The sequence below is a fragment of the Protopterus annectens genome, chromosome 10.part0 (genome assembly GCF_019279795.1).
Source record: "Protopterus annectens isolate FY-2018-M chromosome 10.part0, PAN1.0, whole genome shotgun sequence".
NCBI classification, from domain to species: Eukaryota; Metazoa; Chordata; order Ceratodontiformes; family Protopteridae; genus Protopterus; species Protopterus annectens.
Genome location: NC_056744.1, coordinates 1,114,133,692 through 1,114,153,687, shown reverse-complemented (window position 1 = coordinate 1,114,153,687; position 19,996 = coordinate 1,114,133,692). Strand labels below are relative to the sequence as shown.

At 39.6% G+C, this 19,996-nt stretch overlaps 1 protein-coding gene across 1 annotated transcript in view; it reads right to left on the bottom strand.

The window, feature by feature from the left end:
- LOC122812827 (putative ferric-chelate reductase 1) overlaps positions 1 to 19,996 on the bottom strand; it is a 232,532-nt gene that overhangs the window by 202,309 nt on the left and 10,227 nt on the right. The window contains exon 2 of the mRNA XM_044084878.1: positions 2,396 to 2,532. Within this exon, the coding sequence (XP_043940813.1) occupies positions 2,396 to 2,532 (137 nt within the window). The remainder of the gene's footprint in view (positions 1 to 2,395; positions 2,533 to 19,996) is intronic.

Below are 19,996 nucleotides of genomic sequence, written 5' to 3'. Positions count from 1 at the left end.
CAAACTTCATTTGATATAGTATGTTTAAATAATGTTTTGCTATAACTATTTTTATTAATATCATATAAATGTTTATATATTCTTTTACTCAAATACCTTTCAGTTATGCCTTTGCGAAAACTAGGACACAATTTACAACACCCCTTTGCTACCACAGTTTCCCTTCGACAAGTAATTTGTAGATTTAAACAATTATCCAGTTTGACGACATTTCCTTCTAAAATGTACCCACATTGATTACAGTGACTGCAATGGGTTGTACCAAGGTTAATGCCATCAAAGGTCTTAGTTGGGGCCCGGAAGTTCAAAAATGGTTTTAAAATTTTGACCCGTTACAAGTATAAAGTGGCTTCTCCCCTAATAATTTAAAAAATAGTAGGTTTAGCTCTAACCACATTCCAGTGTTTACAAATAATATTTCTTATTTCACTAATGCAGACATTAAATTGAATCAGCAGAAATAAAAATATTGTAGTGAAAAAACACAGCCAAAGTAATAAAACACACAAATTTAATAGAGGTAAGTGCTTTCATATCTGATATGATGCTTCTTCAGACCAAAAGAAAATCTTCACAGCTCAGCTTATATAGTTAAAACACAATTAAATAATTAACACAATTAAATAATTAATCATTCAATCAACTCTCAATTAAAAATTAATTATTATTACAAATAGCCAATAAAAACAAGGATAACTACATAAATACATAAATAGACTTCTATTTCAAATTTCCATTTTTAAGGTGAGGTTTTATTGATGCCCTATCATTTAAGCCAGGAAACCGATCTGCTTGAAGTTCAATAATCCATTTTAGTTCCCTTAGCTCAGTAATATTTCTTAAGTCACCTAACCTAGGTCCTAAATGTACACACTCTATAACTTTAAAACTAAAGGTATGAGACTGATCAAAAGATGCTAAATGCTTGGCTGGGGCATGTCTATTAATATTTCTCTTTTTCATTGCTAAAAGATGCTCCCTGGGTCTTTTAGCAATGAAAAAGAGAGATATTAATAGAAGTGCCCCAGCCAAACATTTAGCATCTTTTGATTAGTCTCATACCTTTAAAGTTATAGAGTGTGTACATTTCGGACCTAGGTTAGGTGACTTAAGAAATATTACTGAGCTAAGGGAACTAAAATGGATTATTGAACTTCAAGCAGATCGGTTTCCTGGCTTAATTGATAGGGCATCAATAAAACCTCACCTTAAAAATGGAAGTTTGAAATAGAAGTGTATTTATGTATTTATGTAGTTGTCCTTGTTTTATTGGCTATTTGTAATAATAATTAATTTTTAATTGAGAGTTGATTGAATGATGAATTATTTAATTGAGTTTTAACTATATAATTTGAGCTGTGAAGAGTTTCTTTTGGTCTGAAGAAGCATCATATCAGATATGAAAATGCTTACCTCTATTAAATTTGTGTGTTTTATTACTTTGGCTGTGTTTCTTCACTACAATATTTTTATTTCTGCTGTTTGGACTTGTTGCTGTAGTGAAGTCTATCCACAGTGGCCTTCTTTTCATTGCTTTGGATTAAATTGAATCACCCTAGCATGTTCGTAATGCCTTACAGAGGTAGCATTGCCAAAATTTACAAGTGTTGTGAGTGCAAAATCAAGTCGTAAAAGAGGTTTGTATTTTATACCCCAGCCATAATTAACCTCATTGATAATATTCCTTTCTAAGGTTTTGGGATAACCCTTGACTTTAAACATATTAAAAATCACATTTATTTCAATCACCACTTTCAAGAAAGCGCTCAGCCATGTAGATCAGTATGGTCGCCCCCACCATGTCATAGTAGTCAGTTGTGACCATGAATGTGTGGGATGGGGACCACTAGTCACCATGGCTGACTGTAGAAGTGCCATAACGGCATCAGCATCAAGACAGGGATTGGGGGTTTGGGGGATCAGTAAACCCCCAAGGAATACATTGGTGTGATAACACCAATATTACCAAAGGGACTGAGGATGGGAGAACCATTGGACATCACAGATGAGTATTTACTACAGGGATTTAGCCAATAATGATGTACAAACTCATCATAGTTAATATATTCCTGAATCACATTTGGGCATGTCACTCTGAAATGGTAGGGCTCATGATACAGCCTTTAATGAATTCCCAGGTCAAAGCTTCTTGATAGTAAATTACTGAAATTATAGGTGCGGTAGTTACTGCTGCAATGTGCATGAATTCTTTGCAGACCATCTTGAACAACATAGGCATTTTTTGTTGAAGTGAGTATGTTATCTCATTTGTAGTCATTAACACATTCATCTTTCTCTAGCTTCTTCTGTCTTTAAAGCTGAGAATAATATAAAAGTTTAGTATTTAAATACAAAACAAAGAGAATATATAAGATAAAATGGTGAAATAACATACCTGTTTTCCATTGCACTGAATGCCCTGAGTTGTTGAAGAGTCTATTATGCTAAATGTTCCAATGGGTTCATCTTTTGCAATTGTCCTTGTGCTGAGCAAGAATCCTTTAAATGGCTGATTTGCGGATTCTATAGTCACTTTAGAAAAATAAAGAATAATAAATAAAGAACATAATGATATGAATGTATTTCTTACAGAATATAAAGCAACATTTTTCAGTGACAGGTTTGTTATAGCACTTGGCTAAAACAGATTTGGAGAAACGCAGTTCTCATAAGATGATCTGTACTGAAGACTGTTTGTTACTTTGCAACATCCTGAGTCTATTTACTGTACAGTATAATACTGGCTAGGATTCAAAGACAAACACCATGCTCCTGAAAAGCACTAATATCTGAAGATGTCACTGCCTGAAACACCAGAGAGATAATTACTAATTTATGAAGCAGAGGATATCACCTGAATAACAAGTAAAGAACCTAATAAGAATTCAGATGTCCAGTGGTAGTGGGAAGAACAGTGCTGTGCTCCTCTCTTTTTAATTTCTCCAAGTCCTCTGGGTTTCTAATACCATGACGGGAATGGACCCCATTCCTAAGTCAAAGTATGATTAAAGTTCATGAAATTAGTATTGTTTCAATCTTTGATGTTACCAGCAATGTGCCCAGAAATGACTCCTGCAACTCATACAGAGTTGAATGTATTGGTAACATAAATACATATGATTTAAATTCTTTTTTATGACATCCATTGCTCCCACTACTATTGTAACTGTCTGGTTATCCTTCTTCCATGTTGCCCCCATTTTTGTCTGCAAGTCGTGGTATTTTATGACTTGGTGTCTCTCGGTACAAAAGATAATGACTGGGTATAGTAATTTCAATGATCAATGCTACTTTTGTCTTCTTTTCATGGACTACTACTATATCTGGTTACTTCAAATCTATTTTTGAACTGTTAGTAATGGGTGATCCCATATGAAATGAACTTTATCATTTTCCATAATGCTTTGTGGCTCATGTTTCCAGTGCTTCTCAGCTACTTTAATATTATAATGTTTGCACAAGCCCCAATGCAACAATCTTGCCACAATGTATACAAGGCCTTCTGCCATTAGTGTATCACATCCAGTGACAAGATGTGTGATTGTTTCCAATTCTGTTTTACAAAATCTGCATTTGTCTGTTTCTCCAACATTTTCAATGGACTTCGTAATCCAATGTGTATGTATCCACTATCCTGGACCTCCAATATTAACGTTTCATCTTTTGGTTTAAATTTACCTCTCCTTAATCATTCCTGCATTAGATCATGATAGGCATGTGGTTGTTCCAGGAGTTTTCTGTACTTAACAACTATATTTATGCATTTTCCACATTTCTTGCCTTCTCATCTGATTTTCACCTTATATTCTTTTTTTGTTTGTTTTTTGACACATTCAATTGCTGCCTGTTTTTTGTCTACTTCTGATTTGATTTCCATTCCCCACTTGACACTGATATGTTTCTGCTAAACTAAACAGGGAAGTCATCTTAGACTTTCACTATGTTTGGATCTTGTGAGGTCAGCAGATATGCATGCAGTCCTATGATTGCAGATCTATACATATCATTAGTTTTGCGGGTGCCAATACCTCCTTTGGAATGGGTAATATATTAACTTGGTATGCACTGATTTTTGTAAATCCTTTGAAAAGCATGCAGTATTTTTTTCTTTTCCTGTCCTAATGATTCAATACTTTTTGGGGCCAGTCAATCACTGCAAAATTTTAAGTCGGAACAGGAAGAGCAAACCAGTTTATAGCTTGGACATTGTTCCTAGATGTCAGGACTATTTTAATCTTCTAAAATATTGCTAAGTTTAGTTGCTTTTCCACATTTATCAAGACCAAATGATATTCTTATATCATCTGAGAAAGTTTTGATCACTTGCAGATGTGCTTTCACTTCCTCATCTGATGAACTGTATAGTTTTAAACCATCCAAAAAAAGAAGATGAGAAGTCTTTACACTTTGTTGTTTTCTAGGAGCTAAATTGTAACCATGACCTAATCTGTTAAGTAGGCAGCTTAATGGGTTAAGGGCAAAAGAGCAGTGGTGATAAAGAGTCACCCTGGAATACCCCTGGGATAATACTTTTTCCTTTATCATGGCTTAGCTGCAACCTGGTTTGCCACTGTTTCATGGTCACTATAATGTAATTGATCAGTTTAGAGTGTTTTGTATACATTTGTAGGAGTTTTTTTATTCAAGAATGTGTGATGCTGCCAAATGCTTTTTTTCTACTCTATCCATGCCATACTTAGATTCATCCCCTTTTTACAGTTCTCCATTATGACTTTATTTAACAACAAATGATCCATTCTTCAATATGACTTTCTTTTTTTTTACCTCTTTTGTTCTATTGCCATGATTGAGTTTTCTTCTAACTGACTATACACGCTGTTGGCATCCGTTCCAGGGTACAGTTTATAGGTCATCGTGAAGCAAGTTATTGGTCTATAGTTTTTAGGGAAGCTTGCAGGTTTACTCATAAGAAGGAGTATAGTCTTTCCTCTTGTTAACCAGGTTGGTGTCTGTTCAGAGTACGTATATAAATAGTTCAGAGCTAAATTTCATTTAAAGATGGTAACACTTTTATCCAGAAATTAGGTACTGCATCTGGGCCTGGGGTTTTCCATTTAGGAACTTTTCTTAATTTTATTTCAATTTCTCTGGTCATTACTTCATCCCATTTCATATCTTGTACATTTGAATTTCTTATTCTTTCTTTTACTTCTTTTATCCATTCAACATCTTTGTTATATTCCACAGGATCTTCATAGATGCTTCTCCAAAATGTGCCTATTTCTTCTTTTTTGTGGTGTTTCTATTCCTTTTGCCTTGTTTCCCTCTTCTCTATAAAACTCTTTTGGGTCATTGATAAATTACTTATTTTGTACTTTTCGTTTATATTTATCTGCATATCTTCCAGGTTTTTCTGCCTGTGCTGATATCATTAGTTTATTGTTTGCAATAGTGTATGATAGATCCTGGTCTGTTCTGATACTGCATATTGCTTTTATCACATCTATCTTTCTGAGCATTTTTGTTTATCTGTTCCCTTTTCTGTACTCTTCTAACAGCAATACTTCTTGTCTTAATTGTTTTATAGTTTTCCCTATTCGATAGAACCATGATGGCATTTCATTTCTTCCCTTCTTTTCCCTTACTACCCTATCTTTTTGTGTTAAGACTTTATCTGCTATGAATTTAGCTGCACAGTAATATATCTTATTTACTTCTGTAATATTGCATGAATTTCTATGATGTTTTGATTACTGCATTCATTTGTTTTATCAGACTTCTAGCATTTTGGGTCTTAATGACATTCTGTAATCTAGTTCTTTCATTGATCTTAATATGTCTATTCATCTCTATTAAATCAAGCAACTCTTCTCTTAGATTATTTTCTCCTAAACTAAAGGCACATTCTTTGTTCTCTGTTTCCTGTGGGCATTCTACGAAAAGTTGCAGAACATCTACCATATGGCAGGAACAATATTATAGCAGCATGCCTGTATGATGTGAAGAATGTTAGAGGTAAGGCAAGCAAGAATGTCTACCTAAATGGGCAATCCTGCATGCAATGCAGTGTCAAATACCTCATACTTGTGGTGGGCTCTGACAAGATAGGCAGCATAGCTGAGTCCAATGACCAACAGATAAACCAAAACTGGTGTACACAGCAATATGGCAACTCAGCCCATCATGTAAACTGTGAAAAAATGGGATAGACATGAAGTAAGAAAGGGGGAACAGCAAACAGAGATAAACAGAGAAGGATACAAATAAGGCATGACGGAAGCAGTCCATTTTTTATGACAGAGCTTATTTTGTAATTTCTACAAAAGAATAATATGTGGAGAAAGTAACAAGGCATGGTTGTCCATGGATTAGAGGGAGAAGGGCAATTAACAGGTACAGAAAGACCCAGACAAAGAAGATAGCAAAAAAAACAAAAGTAGGGCAGTGGATGGAGACATATCTATAGAGTTTAGGTAACTGAATATGTGGGTGGGTGGGGAAGTTGGATAATAAGCAAGGAAAAATGACATTTAAGTTAGAGAAGACATAAGGAAGGGGATAGGATGGGTTTCTGGCATGACTGGGTGCCAGACCAGGTTAGAGAGCAACAAACCCAGGCATCATTCATAGAGCTGGCCAGTGTTATGGGGCAGTTGCTTCTTTATAGGCCCAGTTGTAGATGCCTACTGGTTATTCAGTTCCTTCAGCCATATCAGAAGGCACTACATGTTACCAAGATGGCTTCTAGCTACTGACACACCTCTGCAACAGCTAGCCTCAACAGTTGATGCTAATATACAGGGAGAGATCCCACTGGTTCCATTTCAGGAGAGAAGATTTCACCCTGTCCCTTGTGAGAGGCAGCTAAAGATGGCAACAATGGCTCCTTCTTGTCAGCTTTGGCATGGGGACCATTGACCTCCAGAGAGAAAGACCTGGTGGAAACTGGTGACACAGTGCTAAATGTAGTAACTGGACAGAAAATAAACTGAGTATGGCCTTTGTTCCTACTCCTCCCCTTTGACAACTGTTCATGCACAGAGATGTCACAATGGGAAAAATTCTTTCACACATTTATGAAAGAAGCACAATTGCTGTTGTAAAATGCAATGTCACAGAACACACACACACACACACACACACACACACACACACACACACACACACACACACACACACACACACACACACACATACTATGATGTCCTTTTATAGGTACTCTGCCCTCTATGACAAAGAAAATGTTATCATGATATTCCTCTTTGCAGCTGCAAAACAAAGCATGCGCTATTAAACATACCTGTACACCATTGTACTTAGTGAAACAAAATGGTAGTAGCCCCCAAAGAATGCTGATTGTATGTTTCTGGCTTAATCTCCTGACTCTCTGCTCCCACTGTTTTGAGTAAGTCAAGGTGGCACTGCCAATGACCATCATACTGATGATGGCAGTGCTCCCTAGAATGAGAGATGGCAGTGGCATCACTGAACACATGGCCCAGTTTGCATTAGTTGTCTGCCTTCTGCAAAGGGCAATCTTAGTGGCACTGCAGACACTGTTTAGAGTACCTTTGTAGAAAGAATAGGAAAAATCTGCTCCCTGGTGCACCATGCAAGAACCCGTCAATTTACACTTACTGAGCCAACCATGTCAAATGACATGCCCACTTATGGAGCACTATGCCAAATGTACATGCACAGATGCATACTTGTCAATCACATGATGTGACTACTGCTGCATCATGACAATATGTGAGTATACATGCCATATGCATGGGAGTACAGGTCTCATATTTTGTACTAAAGATGAAGTTCCCAACTAGCACCAATATGTACATTTAGCATGCTGTGTACAGACTGCTATTCATAGACTTTAGCGATTTCTGGCTCCATTATCATAACCACCATGCTGACTGTCTGCTCCTACAAGATATAAACTTCTGCCACCATTTTCCACAATATATAATACTGCCATATGCCTAAGAAGTAGAGGAATTTGCCTAAAAGCTCAGTAAATGTGGGCATCACAAAGTTAAGGAAAGAATCCTATCTGCTAAATATCTCATCCATAACTACAATCCTTGTGGTCACTGCTGCCCTGAAACACATGCCTTGTTGCATGTGCAGGTGGGACCCCCATCACCCAGACATAGTACTGTATGGTCTGGGTGTGTTATTTAGGACTGAGTTGTGTACATAAGAAACTGTGAGGGTTACATGCTAAAAAATATATGAGATCCTAGGGCTGTACAGAGAGAAATTGATACAGTGGCAAAAAGGGGTGTCATTTTGCATAACAGTAAATGCAGCTGCTAAACAGGTCCATAAATGGGGAGACAATGGTCATAGTGATGTACAGGCCACATTATAACATTTGCACCAACTCCATGACATATTCTGCTCTCAGGTGCACTGTATAGCCACCTTTGAAAGGCAATGTCTAAAAAAAGTTCACTAGCGATGGGACCAAACATTACTGCCTGACCTCTATACATATGGGGTGTGCCTTCTGGAAAAAAGGTGCTGCAGAGAAGCATTATCAGGACCAAATTTGGAATGGACTGATGTAGGATGTAAATACTATAGGTAACTATAATAGGTCCCTACAACAGTTGTACCAGGAGGTTACTGATATGATACTCCATGCAAAATAAAAGGAACAGGGCACTGAGACAGAGAGGTCCTCCACTGGGGTGGGTCACCATCACAGAAGTGGTTTTCAGGGTTTAAGGTGTTTTGCTGCCACTTAGTTGCCAGGGGATTGGCATAATGTATGGGGGGTGGCTTAGGTGTGGAAAAAGTCCTTCCATCAACCACCCATGTCTCAGTAGGGGAAGCACCAGGTAAGTAATGTCCATTAAATCAGGCTGTAAAACATACCACTGCATAACTGGAGAAAGGGCTTGACTAAGGTTCACCTTCATGTCTGTCTTTCCAGATGTATTTGGCTTAAAAAGAAGCAATATCTTGCATGGCAAGGTACATTCTTCTAATCTACTGTATAGTACCATTTCCATGTGTACCAGTATGCCTGCCACAGGAAAATATGGAGACATATGCATGTGGGCCAACAATGGAGTCAATTTTTTTCATACTTTCATAGGTTCCTCAGATGGGAAGCACCAGGTAAGTAATGTCCATTAAATCAGGCTGTAAAACATACCACTGCATAACTCGAGAAAGGGCTTGACTAAGGTTCACCTTCATGTCTGATTTCCAGATGTATCTGGCTTAAAAAGAAGCAATATATTGCATGGCAAGGTACATCTTCTAATCTACTGCATAGTACTGTTTCCATGTGTACCAGTATGCCTGCCACATGAACATATGGAGGCATATGCATGTGGGCCAACAATGGAGTCAATTTTATTTATAATTTCATAGGTTCCTCAGATGGATGGTCCAGCACAACAGACCAATATTGGACTGATGTCAGCAGGGCCTCTGTGATGGATTATGATGTCAACATGCAACTGGCACAGTTTGATGATTCATTTCCACTGTCTTCAACACAACAGGAGGAGTGGGTCACCCAAATCCACCATTAAAGATGCTAGGAAGAAGGTATTGATGGAGCATACAGACTCACCAGAATATGACAGACATCCTGTACTTGAAAGTCTGACATGGGCTTTACCTATCTCCCCACCCCACAGAACATTTGACATGTGCAGCAACTGAGATGAGCATACCCAACATATATGAACAATATATAGTGGGGGGTGCAGTGGCGCTGTGACTCCAGAACTATCTCTGATATGGCTATGACACTCAAAATGAACCAGCAGACATCTTTTTTGTTTCCTTTTTTCCTCTACCTTTCTTTCATTATACCTGCCCTCCCCTAGTGCTCTGCTGGGTCTACCCACCACTCCATGCCATCCCCGGACTTATCTAGTGTTTCACATTGGAGCTGGACATTGATTCAAGCCTGCAGGGCTCAGTATGTCTGAGCTTCATTCCAAAAGGGGTCCAATTTATGGCCTACCTATTTCCCCCACCTTTTTGTGGCAGTGTGGTATAGTCCTTGGGTGGGTATACAATGTGTATTAGCAGTGTATCATCCCATATCTACAACAGTTCAGCCAGGCATACTTTCCACCCACTGACCATACCTCCACTAGAGACATCCCTAGCCCCCACCAAGGATTGTTGCCAACATACCATTCTCCCACCGAGATGAACACAACCATCCCTCCCTGGCCAATCCGTCAGTTGGCCGAGCCACTAATTCATCCCATGTTGCCTTGATCAGAGTCGGGGCTTTATCCCTCTATGCCACCAGAGTGACAAAGCAGCTGTTCAGGTTACTGATCCATGCACAGATGTTTAGTATGTGCAGCATTGTGGAGATGGTGAGAGTGCTACATGCCTTGTGACAGGACAAGCACCAAATACGAAGTGGTCTGGAGACATAGGGAAAGGGAACAAGCAGTACTGCTGTAGTCACTGCTAATAAATGCTGCCTCCATAGGTGCATCTGTGAGACAAATTATAACAGATATCTTTTCGGTTTCCACAGGAGAGGTCCCAGGACGGAACCCTGTGGTACTCCACTGGTCACTGCTTTGAGGTCAGATTCGGAGTCTGCAACTTTTACAGTGTGGGTTCTGTCATTGAGCCAGTTGGCAACCCATCTTGTGACGTAGGGATTTATACCTAGTTCAGTGAGTTTAGCTATAATTCCAGAATGGGGGATGATGTCGAAAGCCTTGGCGAGGTCAAGATAGGCTGTGTGAACTACCTTACTCTCATCTACAGCTTTGCTGACTGCCTCAAAGAAGTCGATCAGGTTCAGGAGGCAAGATCTGCCTTTCACAAACCCAAACTGGGTGGGATCCAGAGTTTGGAGGTTACCAATATCTTTGTTTATGAGTTCCATGATGATACGTTCCATGGCCTTGCAGACCAGGCTCGTCAGGCTAATAAGTCGATAGTCCCTGGGATCAGTGGTGGCTCCCCCTTTGTGGAGTGGGATAGCTGTTGCTGTGCACCATTCAGTGGGCACAAAGCCTGATGTGAGGCTATTATTGAACATGGTGCTTAAGTGGGGAGCCAGTTCGTTCTGAAGTTTGTGTAAAATGCAGCCTGGGATGTTGTCCAGTCCCATGGATGCTGTGTTTTGGGCTTTAGAGACTGCAGCTTTTACCTGTGTAGTTGTGATTACAAGGACTCTGCATTCTTCCTGTATAGATATGGGCCCTTTAGGGGGTGGGGGTGGGGTAAAGTTAGCACTGAACCTGTCCGCCAGGATGTTGGCGATATCAGTTGGTTCTGTAATTTTCGTGCCTTTGTGCTGTAACTCAGAGCAGATCTGGGTGTTGCCATCGAGATTCTTGACATAGCTATAGAATGCTTTGTGGTTGTCCTTAGAATTAGTGGTGATTTTGTTTTCGTAGCTAGCTTTGGAGGATCTTATAAGGGATCTCAGCTTCTAACTGAGGCTGACCAGGGAGCTCCTCCACTCATGGGATTTTACTCTCTTTTGCAACAGTTTCTTCCTTCTGTTGTAGAGTTTGTGTATGGCAGGGGACCACCAGATTGGCTTCCTTTTTTGGAGGATAGCATCTGGGTTCTGTTTGAGATAGCACAATCCATGGACTCATGTAAGTGCTTATAGAGTGCATTTGTGTAGGATTCAGCAGTTGTAACTGTATTGTCCATCTGCATGGGTGTCATAAAGTTCACCACTTCTGTCTTAAGAAGCATGAAGTTGGCTTTGGAGAAATTATTTACAGTGGTGTCCTTAATGGGGGGTGGGGGCAGGATGTGGATATCAAGGATGATTAGCTTATGGTCAGATTGGACCAACGAGGAGTTGACTTCAGGTGTGGAACACCGGTCACTCATGTTGGTAATGACTAGGTCTAGGATATTGTTGCCCATGGTGGGGGTGTGGATAAGTTGATCCAGGGCATTGGAGTTTATGAATTCCATAAAGCGTTGAGCTAAGGAGTTGGTACATGAGTAGTTTTCCCAGTTAATGGTGGGGTAGTTGAAGTCACCCATTATTAGGGTGTTTGGTTGAACCCTAATATTTTCCAGTACATCAAGAAAAGAGGAGTGGGAATCCTGGGGCATGGTGGGGGATCTGTAGCAAGCTACAATTTGGAATGCAGTTTTGCCCAGAGTTAGTTGCACCTGGATAACCTTGGATGCATTATTCTGAGCAACTAGCCTGGAAGTGTGGATATTCTTAATGAATATGGACACACCTCCGCCTTTGGTGTTTTGGTCCAAGTTACATGGCCGAAATGTGTGGTATGAGTTATAGCCTTTTAGTGCATTGGTGCTCTCTGGAGCCTTGAACCACGTCTCAGTCACTGCACAGATATCAATGTTCTCCATTTTAATGAGTGCCTCGAGTGAGTGCATTTTGAGATTTAGACTTCTAGCATTGAGTAGCATTACCCTCAGTTTTTGCTTGCCTGTTCCTGTTACGGTGGTGAATTTGTTATTTGAACCTTGCCTAAAAAAGGCACTATAGGGGCAGCAAGAGCCTTAGCCAGTAGCTGGAATCCCAGGGGCGACAGGTGCAGGCCATCTGTGGCAAAGTATTGTGGTCTGTCGACCATGTCATCCCAAGCAGACAGATACTGGATCCCCTTAGAATGACACCAGAAGCTTAGCCAATTGTTGAAGACAATCATTTTGTCCTTGTACTGCGGTATCATTCGGGGCGATGGCAGAATGTTACTCAGGGCTAGGGTCATACCTGCCTGGGCTACAAGATCAGAGAGCTCTTCCATGTCTCTTTTCATGTAATCCAGAGAGGTACATCTCAGGTCATTCACACCAACATGGACAATGACAGAGTCATATTTGTACTTGTTGTGGAGTGACCTGAGTTCGTGCGTTATGTGGCGGATCCTGGCACCCGACAAGCAGCTGATAGTAACCTTCTCCTTGTTTAGGCTGGTGACTGGGACATCAGTGTGCCTGACTATAGAGTCACCTATGACTAGTGTGTTGGGTATGTTGCTTTGCCTTATTGGCTGTGGTTGAGTGGCACACTGAGTCTGTGGGCTATGTGTCATTTGGGTTGTGTTGGGGGATGGAGGTTACTTGTGTTTCTGCTTTGGAGGTCTCTGTTGCTTAGACAGATTATTATTGAGAGCCTCCTCGAATGTTTTTGTGTTACTATGTTTGGATTTTGGTGGTGTAGATTTAGTGAGACTATGTGATGAGTGTGGTGTGGTGCAAATGTTTACCTTCTCCTCATGACTGTCAAGTTCAGTCTTGGTTGGGGAGAGCTTTACCTCCAGTTTGACTAGATAAGTGCATCTCTCACAGGTTGTAGTGTTTGGTGGTAGGAGGAGAGGGTTGTCTGTGTACATAAGGCAATTTCTACATTGCCTCAAGATGCCCAGATTCATCAGATAGACAGGAGAGAACACTGGGAGCTGACCCTTGGACATGCCTGAATAAAAAACTATTTTCCTCTAGATAAGCGAGGAAAGTGAGTACAAGAGCTGTTTTTCTCTAAGCAAGTGAGAAAATTAAGTACAAGAACTGTTTTCCTCTAGGTAATGAGGAGGATTGAGTGCTATAGTAATTAGTAGATTATTTAGTGCTTACAAGTTCTGAACAAGTGCTGAGCATGAATAAGCAAATTTAAGTGCTAAAACTAAGAATCTGTATCTGCACTAGACGAGTTATAGGACAGAAACAAGTGCAAATGCAGGCTTTCAAATCAGAAAGTTGAGAGAGATGGAAGAGATTGCCCAAACGGCCAATAACTACAAATTCTGGGCCAGAACCACTGCTTATGTGGTAGACAGGTTACCTAGTGCTTACCAGTCCCACTGATAAGTTAGAAGGATTCCCTCCAACACAGAAAGTCTTGGGGGATTCATAAGCTTACATACAGTCCTGGATATCTGCAAATCTGTATCTGGAACACTAGATACAGGAAAGGTAGGAAACAGGCTTACAGTTTTTTTTTTGTTTTTTTTTTTTACAGAAAAGTAGCAGAAACAGTAGTAAAAACAATTCACATTCAGTGCAAGCTAGCACACTTGAGTATATAGCAATATTAGACCAAACACAGTTTAAAAACTGCAATTAAGTTAAAAAGGACTAAAAGCAAGTGCAGAAAGAGTTTATTAGGTAGAATGTGGTAAAGAGATGGGACTGGGGGAGTGTCCCAGATCAAATCTACAGTGGGGCGGGCAACTGCAAAAGCCACCAAATTTAAACTACAAACCAAAAATAGGAAGGGTGGGACAAAACAGTTTCAACAGAGATCTAAGCAACAACTAACAGTGCAAACTCTAAAACCAAAAAAATATACTCAGCTCTGTATATTTGCAGATAGTCGGGAAGGCAGTCTCTCAGAGCACAGGTTCCAGCAATTAAATGCAGGCTGTTACTAACAGGTCAAATTTTATGCAAGTGATCCTTGAGTTAGATAACACACAAGCTGTAAAAACAGTTATACCAACTGAAGAACAGAACCATAACTCTCAACCTGGAAACATCAAAAATCTGGACAAGGCCCATGAAAAATAGGTACAAATCTGTACGCTGATTAACATCTAATTTGTATACATAATTATGTAACCCCACCCACTCCAATGGAATTGTGGGATACCAACTTTCGAACGCAAATTGAAGAACAGACAACTAAAACATGACACCAGAGAAACCCTGCAGCCATTCCAGTGTCCTGTTACCTGGCTATTTTGCCCCATTTACCATAAACACTAATGTATGCACATACTGCTTTACTTCTACAATGATTTGAATTTTATTTTTATATTTTACAGCACAGCAATGCAGAAACACTAAAAGACATCATCTGGTAAACAAAGCAATACTGTCTCACAATGAAAATAGGCTTGACATTAAACTTTGCCCTTGAAACTCACATTCATTGAAACAGCATTGAAACCCACACCACGTCCAAAGAAAATGCATCTGGCCAGTTTTGGATATAGATTATTTATTTATTTATTTTTATTTTACATTTGTTTACCGGGCTAGTCCATCTGGATACATATCCATTTTCAGCAGAGGCCCGGGGAGAAAAGCTCCACAATAAACCTACAACACATTGATTTACATACAGAATAAATTCTTGGTAGAAAAATATTCAGAGAGACATATTAGACATACAAATAAATTGACTAATTCGATGATATGCAATTAACAGAAATATGGATTCATTAAAAACAATATACAGGAGGAGATAGAAATTTTAGGGATCTAGAGATATATGAGAAGAGAGAGACCATTAGGGAATGGCATGACGGAGAAAAGGGAACTTTAGAATTAGTCCGGTTTAGTACAAGGACATAGCCAATGAGCGTTAAAGAATAATTTGAGATTAGTTTTGAATTGGCTGAAAGAGGTAGCTAGTCTTAGGTTATTTGGAAGGGAATTCCATAGCTTTCCAATGGAATTGGCATAAAGAGCATCGCCACCCGAATTGTTAGATTTCGTCTTTTGTACCAGGACACTATTTGAAGAACGAAGTCTATTTAGATTGGAGTAGGGGGTCAAAAGTTTGTTCAGTGAGGGGGTTTTATCTGGTTCCTTAATTATTTTAAATGCTTCAGTAAGTTGGTTAAGCTTGAGAAGATTGGGGAGTTCTAACCAGTCAAGTTTTCTTAGGTTGAGGCAGTGATGAGTACGGTAAGGCTCTCCTGTTACAAATTTGGCAATATGGTTATAAGCTACAGAGAGTTTGTTAAGCACAGTTTTTTTGAGGAAGGAAAGTACCGGAGAGGCGTACAATAGGGTAGAGAGAAGGTGAGTGCATGCAATGGTTAGTTTGGTATTGGGAGTAAGAAAGTTCTTAATTCTATACATGGAACCAAGTTTCTTGTTTACTGTCTTCATAGTTTGACTGATGTGCATGTCAAATTTGAGCTTGTGGTCAATAGTGACACCTAGTAGTTTGGTATTGGTGACAGGCTCAATGATGGTGCCGTTAGTGGACTGAACGTGGAAGGCCATATTATTAGAGAGTGGAGGGTGTTGCCCTAAAGAAGTGGCTAAGGTGGGGAGAATTAGTAGTAGCTTAGTTTTTATTGGGTTTAGGATAAGTTTCCATTCGGTGAACCATTTTTCCACTGCAGTAAAGCAGTGTTGGGTGACTTCCTGGAGATTATGAAGAGAAAGATCAGAGCAGATCAGTGTAGAGTCATCTGCGTATTGAACGCAGGTGGCTTTGGGGATGACTGAATGGAGATCGTTTATGAATACGGAGAAAAGAAGGGGACCAAGTATTGAGCCTTGGGGAACTCCTATTGTGTTAGGTAGCAAGTGAGATAGCTTGCCTTGCCACTGAACTGCTTGTTGTCTACCAGAAAGGTAAGCATTAAACCAGTTTAGGGCCGAGTTATCAAGGTGAAGGTTTTCGAGGGTATTTAGTAACAGTTGGTGATTGACCATGTCAAACGCTTTTGACAAATCAAGAAATAGAGCAGAAGTAATTAGTTTGTTGTTACGGTTGCTGTTGATTGAGTCGACAAAGGAAAGGAGGGCAGTGGTTGTACTATGATGGGGGCGAAACCCATGTTGAGTCTTGGACAAAAGATTGTTTAGGGTGAGATAGTGTAGGAGTTGTTTGTGAGCACATCTTTCCATTATTTTTGCTATTGGGGACAGTATTGCTATTGGTCAATAGTTAGAAGTTTCCATGGAGGAGCCACCCTTATGAAGAGGGATGACGTAAGATATTTTCCAAAGAGAGTGGATTGTGCCCTCTGTTATAGTTCTGTTAATCAAGATTGAGATGGGGTAGGCTATAACATCTGATGCTATTTGTAGGTATTCGGCTGGGAGACGATCAGCCGATAGGGTGGATGGTTTAAGTTTCTTCAATAGGGTTCTAATATAGGAGGTGGATATTGGTTGAAGGTTAAAGGCAGGTGGAAATTTGCCAATAGCACTAGTAATGGAGGAGGAAGAAGAAGGTAACTGACTGGCTAGGGACTGGATGGTCTTGGTGAAAAAAGAGTTAAACGTGTTAGCTACTTCTTCAGGATCTTTACCGATAAGTTTCTCGGGGGTGGGGGTAGAGGATTTCCCAGAATGAAGGAGGTTATTGAAACCTGCCCAGAACTTCTTTGGGTTATTCTGGTGTTTATCCTGGAGGTGACAGAAGTAGTTCTTTTTATCCCGGGTGATGTCTGATTTAGTAGAGTTTCTGAGCTGCTGAAATTTAATGCGATCTAATGCGATTACCTTTGGGCTGTTTTCAAATCATTGGCCCCTTGCACACAAAACAAGAAACATACATGTGTTCTTTTCTTTATACACCTTCCTGACTTTATTAGATTATATTCCTTGTATAATACAACACACGTTAGAGCGCATTTTAAATTTATTGTTTGAACATTTTACCAGTAATCTGCACTGTAGGCAATGAAACAAAAACACATGAACCAATAATGACAAAAACTGCCCAATTCAGAACTTTTCCATCATAAAAGTCTGCTTCCACACCCACACTATAAATAGAATGACAGTAGTGTAAGCCATAGGCATCTTTCACAGCGTCTCGCACTTATTTTCAACTTCATTTTTTTTTTGGGGGGGGGGGACAAAAGATCAAAAACCAGGGACACATTTTAAACATTGCTTGTATAATTTTGTAAAGTTGCTAGAATAAAATGTTGTGTTACCATCATGCATTGCAATGGCAGGTTTTGAACCCAGGACTCTATGTACTACATTCTGAACAACATACCACTATCCCAAATCAGCCACTGCCTGAAAAATAGGAAGACTGAAACTTAATAGTCATCATTTAGTGAATTCATTTCTCACTTCTCAACATAGCTCTTAACCTCAACACAAAAAACATGGACAAACAACAAAGCCAATAATGGGGAAATACAAATTCAGTTCTCACTTCTCACTCACCATATCTCTGAACTGTTAGCACAAAAACAATAATAGGGGAATACAAATTGTGTGCTTACTTCTCATCATAGCTCTCTCAACTCTTAGTACAAAAAAAATCTGGACAAAGCTCAGAGCATAACTTTCAACTGTTAGAGAAAACAAATGTTCTCACTTCTCATCATAGCTCTCAACTCACTCAAAAATGGTGGTGGTGGCTAGGGATAGTAGGCTCTTTTTACCCTGTACCAAAGGTACAGAGTTTGAGCCTGAATACCTCTAGCCACCAAATGCATTATATGGGGGCATTTTCACGCACACAGAGTTGTGGGCATTTGAAAGACTATAAAACAGCTGGAGTGTGATTACATTCATCATCAATTGTATTCTTAATTGGTATAATACTGCACCCTGGTCAACACAGAATGAAAGAAATTCAGCAATCTCTTAGTGTAGGAGTATTAGTTAGTTTTAAAGAGGAAACATTGTAAGGGATTCACCCTCATAAAGCAGCTTGTCACACACCACTGTGTCATGCCTTTGCCTTAGTAATAACAATGGAAATATCTTGTTTCAGTTGTTTCAGAACGTGTTTCTCCTCATAACTTAAATTCTGTTTGTCATTTTTCAGAATGTCAAAAGCCTCTTCATATATGTATTTATATAACTCTATTTTTGAAGGCCTTGACTATAGAGAGTCAAAGAGTGTTGAAAGGCAGATGGGTGAAATTTAAAATTAACCAAGTCAAAGTTACTTTTATAACTTGCAGAATTCCCTTTATTATGACCCATAGCGCGCACGCATGCACAAACACACGCGCACACACACACACACACACACACACACACACACACACACACACACACACACACACACACACACCTTACCCTGAGTAGTTGCTATTAATCCTCAATACATTCCCATGCTCTTCTGTGCTCGGCGAACGCGAACTCCATCGGCTCGGCTGCCATTATTCCTCTGCAAACTGCTGCTAGTTCACCATGTTAATCCCGGTTTGGCAAACTCCATTTCTGCGCTTCCCGCCTTTTCCACGGCCCGCCAGCTTGCAATTAACTTCCGTTTCAGCGCTTCCCGCCATTTCTCAGCCAGCCAGAAATGATGATGTGAGCTCCTTGAGCTCAATTCTGACTGGCTGGTAGCCTGACGGAGCTGACGTCATTGCGCACGTGATGATGTCAGCTCCGACAGCGTGAACATTTTAAAAAGCAAAGAAAAATTGGAAATGAAGGGGTGCTACTCGGGAATCGTGGCACCCCTTCATTTGGACCCGAAAACTCGGTAAAAAACGAGTAATTTGGAATGGTTGGGAGGTCTGGGCAGAACATATGGGGGGGTGGGGGACAGTTTCAACAGAGATCTAAGCTACAACTAACAGTACAAACTCTAAAACCAAAAAAATATACTCATCTCTGTATATTTGCATATCAGTCTCTCAGAACAGAGAGACAACAGTTTCAACAGAGTTCTAAGCAACAATTAACAAATTCTGTAACCAAAAAAAATATACTTAGCTCTGTATATTTGCAGATAGTTTGGAAGGCAGTCTCTCAGAACACAGGTTCCAGCAAATTAAATATTTTGTGCCACCTCATAGCACCATCCTTTTTATATGTCATTGAATAGAGCCACCATTTTGAGTTCCTAAATTTGCATATTTTATTTGTCTTTTTTGCACCAGGATGCACATTTACATGTAATTATGGACTCCTTAGCATGTACATACTGCACTATTTCATCCATTTAATAAATGCATGATCTGTGTCTTAGAATTACTCAGACCATGCCCATAGTTGCTATCTGCCCTGATTTGGATAGTGCATTATTCTAGCCATCTATGAATCCCAGTCCATACGACTGCAAGAGACTAAGCTTTTAATTATTTAAACCTGTCAAGGCAATCTCATCTACAGCAAAGGCTAGTCAGGCAATGTTTTTCAGATTTTTGAAACAGACAAGAAACATTGTTACTAATGGATAGTAAAAACCTTGACTGCTTGAGCAAAATATGCAGGAATCTAACTGTGATACTGCTTTGGCATCTTGGATAAGAAAAATTGTTTGAATCTGCTATGTAATGTGAAAGATTCTAATTATGACATGATTTTTATTGTCACTTGTGAGGTAATTGTTCCAATGGTGCTACCTAACCTGAGGTGAATT